Source organism: Heptranchias perlo, unplaced genomic scaffold (genome assembly GCF_035084215.1).
Source record: "Heptranchias perlo isolate sHepPer1 unplaced genomic scaffold, sHepPer1.hap1 HAP1_SCAFFOLD_65, whole genome shotgun sequence".
Taxonomy (NCBI): domain Eukaryota; kingdom Metazoa; phylum Chordata; class Chondrichthyes; order Hexanchiformes; family Hexanchidae; genus Heptranchias; species Heptranchias perlo.
The window spans coordinates 168,208-182,287 of NW_027139677.1; the positions used below are offsets into that span (position 1 = coordinate 168,208).

The 14,080-nt window shown below is 46.7% G+C and overlaps 1 protein-coding gene across 1 annotated transcript in view; it reads right to left on the reverse strand.

Moving 5' to 3' along the window:
• The window catches only part of LOC137318095 (probable G-protein coupled receptor 139), a 51,394-nt gene extending 38,432 nt beyond the window's left edge, over positions 1–12,962 (reverse strand). Inside the window, exon 1 of the mRNA XM_067981070.1 lies at positions 12,893–12,962. Coding sequence (XP_067837171.1) covers positions 12,893–12,962 — 70 coding nt within the window. The remainder of the gene's footprint in view (positions 1–12,892) is intronic.
• Between the last annotated feature and the right edge of the window lie 1,118 nt (positions 12,963–14,080).

A 14,080-nucleotide genomic window follows, 5' to 3' on the forward strand; every position in this document is an offset into this window, starting at 1 on the left:
TCATTCACACAGGATCACACCAACACCATTCACAGGATCACACCAACACCATTCACACAGGATCACACCAACACCATTCACAGGATCACACCAACACCATTCACACAGGATCACACCAACACCATTCACACAGGATCACACCAACACCATTCACAGGATCACACCCACACCATTCACAGGATCACACCAACACCATTCACACAGGATCACACCAACACCATTCACACAGGATCACACCAACACCATTCACAGGATCACACCAACACCATTCACACAGGATCACACCAACACCATTCACAGGATCACACCAACACCATTCACAGGATCACACCAACACCATTCACACAGGATCACACCAACACCATTCACACAGGATCACACCAACACCATTCACAGGATCACACCAACACCATTCACAGGATCACACCAACACCATTCACACAGGATCACACCAACACCATTCACAGGATCACACCAACACCATTCACAGGATCACACCAACATCATTCACACAGGATCACACCAACACCATTCACAGGATCACACCAACACCATTCACACAGGATCACACCAACACCATTCACAGGATCACACCAACACCATTCACAGGATCACACCAACACCATTCACACAGGATCACACCAACACCATTCACAGGATCACACCAACACCATTCACACAGGATCACACCAACATCATTCACAGGATCACACCAACACCATTCACACAGGATCACACCAACACCATTCACAGGATCACACCAACACCATTCACACAGGATCACACCAACACCATTCACAGGATCACACCAACACCATTCACACAGGATCACACCAACACCATTCACACAGGATCACACCAACACCATTCACAGGATCACACCAACACCATTCACAGTATCACACCAACACCATTCACACATGATCACACCAACACCATTCACAGGATCACACCAACACCATTCACACAGGATCACACCAACACCATTCACAGGATCACATCAACACCATTCACACAGGATCACACCAACACCATTCACAGGATCACACCAACACCATTCACAGGATCACACCAACACCATTCACAGGATCACATCAACACCATTCACACAGGATCACACCAACACCATTCACAGGATCACACCAACACCATTCACAGGATCACACCAACACCATTCACACAGGATCACACCAACACCATTCACAGGATCACACCGACACCATTCACAGGATCACACCAACAACATTCACACAGGATCACACCAACACCATTCACAGGATCACACCAACACCATTCACAGGATCACACCAACACCATTCACACAGGATCACACCAACACCATTCACACAGGATCACACCAACACCATTCACAGGATCACACCAACACCATTCACAGGATCACACCAACACCATTCACACAGGATCACACCAACACCATTCACAGGATCACACCAACACCATTCACACAGGATCACACCAACACCATTCACAGGATCACACCAACACCATTCACAGGATCACACCAACACCATTCACAGGATCACACCAACACCATTCACAGGATCACACCAACACCATTCACAGGATCACACCAACACCATTCACAGGATCACACCGACACCATTCACACAGGATCACACCAACACCATTCACAGGATCACACCAACACCATTCACAGGATCACACCAACACCATTCACAGGATCACACCAACATCATTCACAGGATCACACCAACACCATTCACAGGATCACACCAACACCATTCACAGGATCACACCAACACCATTCACACAGGATCACACCAACACCATTCACACAGGATCACACCAACACCATTCACAGGATCACACCAACACCATTCACAGGATCACACCAAGACCATTCACAGGATCACACCAACACCATTCACACAGGATCACACCAACACCATTCACAGGATCACACCAACACCATTCACAGGATCACACCAACACCATTCACAGGATCACACCAACACCATTCACACAGGATCACACCAACACCATTCACAGGATCACACCAACACCATTCACAGGATCACACCAACACCATTCACACAGGATCACACCAACACCATTCACAGGATCACACCAACACCATTCACAGGATCACACCAACACCATTCACAGGATCACACCAACACCATTCACACAGGATCACACCAACACCATTCACAGGATCACACCAACACCATTCACAGGATCACACCAACACCATTCACAGGATCACACCAACACCATTGACAGGATCACACCAACACCATTCACAGGATCACACCAAGACCATTCACAGGATCACACCAACACCATTCACACAGGATCACACCAACACCATTCACAGGATCACACCAAAACCATTCAGAGGATCACACCAACACCATTCACAGGATCACACCAACACCATTCACACAGGATCACACCAACACCATTCACAGGATCACACCAACACCATTCACAGGATCACACCAACACCATTCACAGGATCACACCAACACCATTCACACAGGATCACACCAACACCATTCACAGGATCACACCAACACCATTCACAGGATCACACCAACACCATTCACACAGGATCACACCAACACCATTCACACAGGATCACACCAACACCATTCACAGGATCACACCAACACCATTCACACAGGATCACACCAACACCATTCACAGGATCACACCAACACCATTCACACAGGATCACACCAACACCATTCACACAGGATCACACCAACACCATTCACAGGATCACACCAACACCATTCACAGGATCACACCAACACCATTCACACAGGATCACACCAACACCATTCACAGGATCACACCAACACCATTCACAGGATCACACCAACACCATTCACAGGATCACACCAACACCATTCACACAGGATCACACCAACACCATTCACAGGATCACACCAACACCATTCACAGGATCACACCAACACCATTCACAGGATCACACCAACACCATTCACACAGGATCACACCAACACCATTCACACAGGATCACACCAACACCATTCACAGGATCACACCAACACCATTCACAGGATCACACCAACACCATTCACACAGGATCACACCAACACCATTCACAGGATCACACCAACACCATTCACACAGGATCACACCAACACCATTCACAGGATCACACCAACACCATTCACAGGATCACACCAACACCATTCACAGGATCACACCAACACCATTCACAGGATCACACCAACACCATTCACAGGATCACACCAACACCATTCACAGGATCACACCGACACCATTCACACAGGATCACACCAACACCATTCACAGGATCACACCAACACCATTCACAGGATCACACCAACACCATTCACAGGATCACACCAACATCATTCACAGGATCACACCAACACCATTCACAGGATCACACCAACACCATTCACAGGATCACACCAACACCATTCACACAGGATCACACCAACACCATTCACACAGGATCACACCAACACCATTCACAGGATCACACCAACACCATTCACAGGATCACACCAAGACCATTCACAGGATCACACCAACACCATTCACACAGGATCACACCAACACCATTCACAGGATCACACCAACACCATTCACAGGATCACACCAACACCATTCACAGGATCACACCAACACCATTCACACAGGATCACACCAACACCATTCACAGGATCACACCAACACCATTCACAGGATCACACCAACACCATTCACACAGGATCACACCAACACCATTCACAGGATCACACCAACACCATTCACAGGATCACACCAACACCATTCACAGGATCACACCAACACCATTCACACAGGATCACACCAACACCATTCACAGGATCACACCAACACCATTCACAGGATCACACCAACACCATTCACAGGATCACACCAACACCATTGACAGGATCACACCAACACCATTCACAGGATCACACCAACACCATTCACAGGATCACACCAACACCATTCACACAGGATCACACCAACACCATTCACAGGATCACACCAACACCATTCAGAGGATCACACCAACACCATTCACAGGATCACACCAACACCATTCACACAGGATCACACCAACACCATTCACAGGATCACACCAACACCATTCACAGGATCACACCAACACCATTCACAGGATCACACCAACACCATTCATACAGGATCACACCAACACCATTCACAGGATCACACCAACACCATTCACAGGATCACACCAACACCATTCACACAGGATCACACCAACACCATTCACACAGGATCACACCAACACCATTCACAGGATCACACCAACACCATTCACACAGGATCACACCAACACCATTCACAGGATCACACCAACACCATTCACACAGGATCACACCAACACCATTCACACAGGATCACACCAACACCATTCACAGGATCACACCAACACCATTCACAGGATCACACCAACACCATTCACACAGGATCACACCAACACCATTCACAGGATCACACCAACACCATTCACAGGATCACACCAACACCATTCACAGGATCACACCAACACCATTCACACAGGATCACACCAACACCATTCACAGGATCACACCAACACCATTCACAGGATCACACCAACACCATTCACAGGATCACACCAACACCATTCACACAGGATCACACCAACACCATTCACAGGATCACACCAACACCATTCACAGGATCACAGCAACACCATTCACAGGATCACACCAACACCATTCACACAGGATCACACCAACACCATTCACACAGGATCACACCAACACCATTCACAGGATCACACCAACACCATTCACACAGGATCACACCAACACTATTCACACAGGATCACACCAACACCATTCACAGGATCACACCAACACCATTCACACAGGATCACACCAACACCATTCACACAGGATCACACCAACACCATTCACAGGATCACACCAACACCATTCACAGGATCACACCAACACCATTCACAGGATCACACCAACACCATTCACAGGATCACACCAACACCATTCACAGGATCACACCAACACCATTCACAGGATCACACCAACAACATTCACAGGATCACACCAACACCATTCACAGGATCACACCAACACCATTCACAGGATCACACCAACATCATTCACACAGGATCACACCAACACCATTCACACAGGATCACACCAACACCATTCACACAGGATCACACCAAGACCATTCACAGGATCACACCAACACCATTCACACAGGATCACACCAACACCATTCACAGGATCACACCAACACCATTCACAGGATCACACCAACACCATTCACACAGGATCACACCAACACCATTCACACAGGATCACACCAACACCATTCACACAGGATCACACCAACACCATTCACACAGAATCACACCAACACCATTCACAGGATCACACCAACACCATTCACAGGATCACACCAACAACATTCACAGGATCACACCAACACCATTCACAGGATCACACCAACACCATTCACAGGATCACACCAACACCATTCACAGGATCACACCAACACCATTCACAGGATCACACCAACACCATTCACACAGGATCACACCAACACCATTCACACAGGATCACACCAACACCATTCACAGGATCACACCAACACCATTCACACAGGATCACACCAACACCATTCACACAGGATCACACCAACACCATTCACAGGATCACACCAACACCATTCACACAGGATCACACCAACACCATTCACACAGGATCACACCAACACCATTCACAGGATCACACCAACATCATTCACAGGATCACACCCACACCATTCACAGGATCACACCAACACCATTCACAGGATCACATCAACACCATTCACAGGATCACACCAACACCATTCACACAGGATCACACCAACACCATTCACACAGGATCACACCCACACCATTCACAGGATCACACCAACACCATTCACACAGGATCACACCAACACCATTCACAGGATCACACCAACATCATTCACAGGATCACACCCACACCATTCACAGGATCACACCAACACCATTGACAGGATCACACCAACACCATTCACACAGGATCACACCAACACCATTCACACAGGATCACACCAACACCATTCACAGGATGACACCAACACCATTCACAGGATCACACCAACACCATTCACAGGATCACACCAACACCATTCACACAGGATCACACCAACAACATTCACACAGGATCACACCAACACCATTCACAGGATCACACCAACACCATTCACACAGGATCACACCAACACCATTCACACAGGATCACACCAACACCATTCACAGGATCACACCAACACCATTCACACAGGATCACACCAACACCATTCACACAGGATCACACCAACACCATTCACAGGATCACACCTACACCATTCACACAGGATCACACCAACACCATTCACAGGATCACACCAACATCATTCACACAGGATCACACAAACACCATTCACACAGGATCACACCAACACCATTCACATAGGATCACACCTACACCATTCACAGGATCACACCAACAACATTCACAGGATCACACCCACACCATTCACAGGATCACACCAACACCATTCACACAGGATCACACCAACAACATTCACAGGATCACACCAACACCATTCACAGGATCACACCAACACCATTCACAGGATCACAGCAACACCATTCACAGGATCACACCAACACCATTCACACAGGATCACACCAACACCATTCACACAGGATCACACCAACACCATTCACAGGATCACACCAACACCATTCACACAGGATCACACCAACACTATTCACACAGGATCACACCAACACCATTCACAGGATCACACCAACACCATTCACACAGGATCACACCAACACCATTCACACAGGATCACACCAACACCATTCACAGGATCACACCAACACCATTCACAGGATCACACCAACACCATTCACAGGATCACACCAACACCATTCACAGGATCACACCAACACCATTCACAGGATCACACCAACACCATTCACAGGATCACACCAACAACATTCACAGGATCACACCAACACCATTCACAGGATCACACCAACACCATTCACAGGATCACACCAACATCATTCACACAGGATCACACCAACACCATTCATACAGGATCACACCAACACCATTCACACAGGATCACACCAAGACCATTCACAGGATCACACCAACACCATTCACACAGGATCACACCAACACCATTCACAGGATCACACCAACACCATTCACAGGATCACACCAACACCATTCACACAGGATCACACCAACACCATTCACACAGGATCACACCAACACCATTCACACAGGATCACACCAACACCATTCACACAGGATCACACCAACACCATTCACAGGATCACACCAACACCATTCACAGGATCACACCAACAACATTCACAGGATCACACCAACACCATTCACAGGATCACACCAACACCATTCACAGGATCACACCAACACCATTCACAGGATCACACCAACACCATTCACAGGATCACACCAACACCATTCACACAGGATCACACCAACACCATTCACACAGGATCACACCAACACCATTCACAGGATCACACCAACACCATTCACACAGGATCACACCAACACCATTCACACAGGATCACACCAACACCATTCACAGGATCACACCAACACCATTCACACAGGATCACACCAACACCATTCACACAGGATCACACCAACACCATTCACAGGATCACAGCAACATCATTCACAGGATCACACCCACACCATTCACAGGATCACACCAACACCATTCACAGGATCACATCAACACCATTCACAGGATCACACCAACACCATTCACACAGGATCACACCAACACCATTCACACAGGATCACACCCACACCATTCACAGGATCACACCAACACCATTCACACAGGATCACACCAACACCATTCACAGGATCACACCAACATCATTCACAGGATCACACCCACACCATTCACAGGATCACACCAACACCATTGACAGGATCACACCAACACCATTCACACAGGATCACACCAACACCATTCACACAGGATCACACCAACACCATTCACAGGATCACACCAACACCATTCACAGGATCACACCAACACCATTCACAGGATCACACCAACACCATTCACACAGGATCACACCAACAACATTCACACAGGATCACACCAACACCATTCACAGGATCACACCAACACCATTCACACAGGATCACACCAACACCATTCACACAGGATCACACCAACACCATTCACAGGATCACACCAACACCATTCACACAGGATCACACCAACACCATTCACACAGGATCACACCAACACCATTCACAGGATCACACCAACACCATTCACACAGGATCACACCAACACCATTCACAGGATCACACCAACATCATTCACACAGGATCACACCAAAACCATTCACACAGGATCACACCAACACCATTCACATAGTATCACACCAACACCATTCACAGGATCACACCCACACCATTCACAGGATCACACCAACACCATTCACACAGGATCACACCAACAACATTCACAGGATCACACCAACACCATTCACAGGATCACACCAACACCATTCACAGGATCACACCAACACCATTCACAGGATCACACCAACACCATTCACAGGATCACACCAACACCATTCACAGGATCACACCAACACCATTCACAGGATCACACCAACACCATTCACAGGATCACACCAACACCATTCACACAGGATCACACCAACACCATTCACAGGATCACACCAACACCATTCACAGGATCACACCAACACCATTCACAGGATCACACCAACACCATTCACACAGGATCACACCAACACCATTCACAGGATCACACGAACACCATTCACAGGATCACACCAACACCATTCACACAGGATCACACCAACACCATTCACACAGGATCACACCAACACCATTCACACAGGATCACACCAACACCATTCACAGGATCACACCAACACCATTCACACAGGATCACACCAACACCATTCACAGGATCACACCAACACCATTCACAGGATCACACCAACACCATTCACAGGATCACACCAACACCATTCACAGGATCACACCAACACCATTCACACAGGATCACACCAACACCATTCACAGGATCACACCAACACCATTCACAGGATCACACCAACACCATTCACAGGATCACACCAACGCCATTCACACAGGATCACACCAACACCATTCACACAGGATCACACCAACACCATTCACAGGATCACACCAACACCATTCACAGGATCACACCAACACAATTCACAGGATCACACCAACACCATTCACAGGATCACATCAACACCATTCACAGGATCACACCAACACCATTCACATAGGATCACACCAACACCATTCACATAGGATCACACCAACACCATTCACAGGATCACACCAACACCATTCACAGGATCACACCAACACCATTCACACAGGATCACACCAACACCATTCACATAGGATCACACCAACACCATTCACAGGATCACACCAACAACATTCACACAGGATCACACCAACACCATTCACAGGATCACACCAACACCATTCACAGGATCACACCAACACCATTCACAGGATCACACCAACATCATTCACACAGGATCACACCAACACCATTCACAGGATCACACCAACACCATTCACACAGGATCACACCAACACCATTCACAGGATCACACCAACACCATTCACACAGGATCACACCAACACCATTCACAGGATCACACAAACACCATTCACAGGATCACACCAACACCATTCACACAGGATCACACCAACACCATTCACACAGGATCACACCAACACCATTCACAGGATCACACCAACACCATTCACAGGATCACACCAACACCATTCACACAGGATCACACCAACACCATTCACACAGGATCACACCAACACCATTCACACAGGATCACACCAACACCATTCACACAGGATCACACCAACACCATTCACATAGGATCACACCAACACCATTCACACAGGATCACACCAACACCATTCACAGGATCACACCAACACCATTCACACAGGATCACACCAACACCATTCACAGGATCACACCAACACCATTCACAGGTTCACACCAACACCATTCACACAGGATCAAACCAACACCATTCACAGGATCACACCAACACCATTCAAAGGATCACACCAACACCATTCACAGGATCACACCAACAACATTCACAGGATCACACCAACACCATTCACACAGGATCACACCAACACCATTCACACAGGATCACACCAACACCATTCACAGGATCACACCAACACCATTCACAGGATCACATCAACACCATTCACACAGGATCACACCAACACCATTCACAGGATCACATCAACACCATTCACAGGATCACATCAACACCATTCACAGGATCACACCAACACCATTCACAGGATCACACCAACACCATTCACAGGTTCACACCAACACCATTCACACAGGATCAAACCAACACCATTCACAGGATCACACCAACACCATTCACAGGATCACACCAACACCATTCACAGGATCACACCAACACCATTCACAGGATCACACCAACACCATTCACAGGATCACATCAACACCATTCACACAGGATCACACCAACACCATTCACAGGATCACATCAACACCATTCACACAGGATCACATCAACACCATTCACAGGATCACACCAACAACATTCACACAGGATCACACCCACACCATTCACAGGATCACACCAACACCATTCACACAGGATCACACCAACACCATTCACAGGATCACACCAACACCATTCACAGGATCACACCAACACCATTCACAGGATCACACCAACAACATTCACACAGGATCACACCCACACCATTCACAGGATCACACCAACACCATTCACACAGGATCACATCAACACCATTCACAGGATCACATCAACACCATTCACACAGGATCACACCAACACCATTCACACATGATCACACAAACACCATTCACAGAGGATCACACCAACACCATTCACAGGATCACACCAACACCATTCACAGGATCACAGCAACACCATTCACACAGGATCACACCCACACCATTCACAGGATCACACCGACACAATTCACACAGGATCACACCAACACCATTCACAGGATCACACCAGCATCATTCACAGGATCACACGAACACCATTCACCGGATCACACCGACACAATTCACAGGATCACACCAACACCATTCACAGGATCACACCAACACCATTCACAGGATCACACCAACACCATTCACAGGATCACACCAACACCATTCACACAGGATCACACCAACACCACTCACAGGATCACACCAACACCATTCACAGGATCACACCAACACCATTCACAGGATCACACCCACACCATTCACAGGATCATACCAACACCATTCACAGGATCACACCAACACCATTCACAGGATCACACCAACACCATTCACAGGATCACACCAACACCATTCACAGGATCACACCAACACCATTCACAGGATCACACCAACAACATTCACAGGATCACACCAAAACCATTCACACAGGATCACACCAACACCATTCACAGGATCACACCAACATCATTCACACAGGATCACACCAACACCATTGACAGGATCACACCAACACCATTCACAGGATCACACCAACACCATTCACAGGATCACACCAACACCATTCACAGGATCACACCAACAACATTCACAGGATCACACCAACACCATTGACAGGATCACACCAACACCATTCACAGGATCACACCAACACCATTCACAGGATCACACCAACACCATTCACAGGATCACACCAACACCATTCACAGGATCACACCAACACCATTCACAGGATCACACCAACAACATTCACAGGATCACACCAACAACATTCACAGGATCACACCAAAACCATTCACACAGGATCACACCAACACCATTCACAGGATCACACCAACACCATTCACACAGGATCACACCAACACCATTCACACAGGATCACACCAACACCATTCACAGGATCACACCCACACCATTCACAGGATCACACCCACACCATTCACAGGATCACACCAACACCATTCACAGGATCGCACCAACACCATTCACAGGATCACACCAACACCATTCACAGGATCACACCAACACCATTCACAGGATCACACCAACACCATTCACACAGGATCACACCAACATTTTGTGTTGTGCCGTTTCTTCCACTTTGAATCAGTTCAATCGCCAAACTGAGTCCAGCGGGACATGATTAAAATTCACACCACGTTTAGCTTTTTAGTTTCGCGACAAATCGATATTTGCTGATAATTATAAAGCAATAATAATCATTAAGTGAATTTGTTCAGACTTTAAAAACTGCATTCTGTTATTGCATCTTCTGCTGACAGTTATCGTAATTTAGGGAAGGCAAATATCTCCTGCTCCTCAGAACAGGGCGGACTTTAACAATCATTAAAAATATTATTGTTGAGAATCAGTCTGTGAAGAATTATTTATACCCAGTCGCTTTGCTTGGGACTAGACGATCGTGTTAACATTTATTTATGATCTGACACCAGCACACGGGGCAGACAGAGATTACAATAGCTAAATAAAAGTCCAAGCTGTGTTGCACATGAAATATTACAATATAGAAATGGTGCAAAATTAGGAAATTCAAACAGGTAAGACAGAACAAGCAGCTGTTTAACAAATGGAGGTTTGGAGCAATCTTTCATCGGCCAAAAACTACAAAACAGTCAACAGGTATTGACACGATTAACAAATGGGTCGAATCACTTACCAGGAACACCAAAGGCTGCTAGAAATGGGTAATAAATATCTTCTATTTTATAAATGACTGGATATTCCATTCTCTGTGGGAAGGGGATGTGTCCTCGGGATGGTGATACTCTGAGGTAATGTGTTGAAAGGTAGATCCAATTATACTGGCGGTAATCCTCCCCCGTGACCCCGTCATGTCCCACATCACTGTCCCTACATTACATCATCCAGTTTTCCCCTTCAATGTTGATGTGCAGTCGGTGTAACAGGAAACGCTTTGAATATCAGAATACTGCCTTTAATTGAAAGTAAAGTTGAATATTTTCTCACACATGAACAATGTGCCTGTCCGACAATTTATTTTTTAAATCCCAAGAACTTGTACTGATGGATACACCTCACTCGGGCTTTGATTTCACCATGGGACTCTTCCAATTAAAGTATCCGAAAAATACGTCTCTAGCTCCTGGGTGAATGGACGGGTCGCACCTCAACAGAGTTGGGACCAATGTCCTCACCGGGGAGGCTCACTCGTGCTGTGGCGGGAGTGGGAAGGGTTGGTTGAACTAATTTGGTGGGAGGGTGGGCTTTAGAAAGGAGAAACTCGGGGCACAAAGAGACAGGTGGCACCAGAGTAATAGGAACAGGAGTAGACCATTCAGCCCCTCGAGCCTGCTCCGCCATTCGATAAGATCATGGCGAATCTGTGATCTAACTCCATATACCTGCCTTTGGCCCATATCCCTTAATGCCTTTGGTTGCCTAAAAGCTATCTATCTCAGATTTAAATTTAGCAATTGAGCTCGTATCAATTGCCATTTGCGGAAGAGAGTTCCAAACTTCTACAACCCTTTGTGTGTAGAAATGTTTTCTAATCTCACTCCTGAAATGTCTGTCTCTAATTTTTAGACTGTGCCCCCTACTCCTAGAATCCCCAACCAGCGGAAATAGTTTCTCTCCATCCACCCTATCTATCCACATTGGTCGGAAGAATAGAAAAGCAGAATATTTTTTAGAAGGTGAGAGACTAAGAAATGTTGGTGTTCAGATGGATTTGGGTGTCCCTTGTATACAAATCCACAAAAAGTTAATATGCAGGTACAGCAAGCAATTAGGAAGGCAAATGGTCTGTTGGCCTTCATTGCAAAGGGGTTGGAGTACAAGAGTAAGGAGGTCTTGCTGCAATTATATAGGGCTCTGGTGAGAC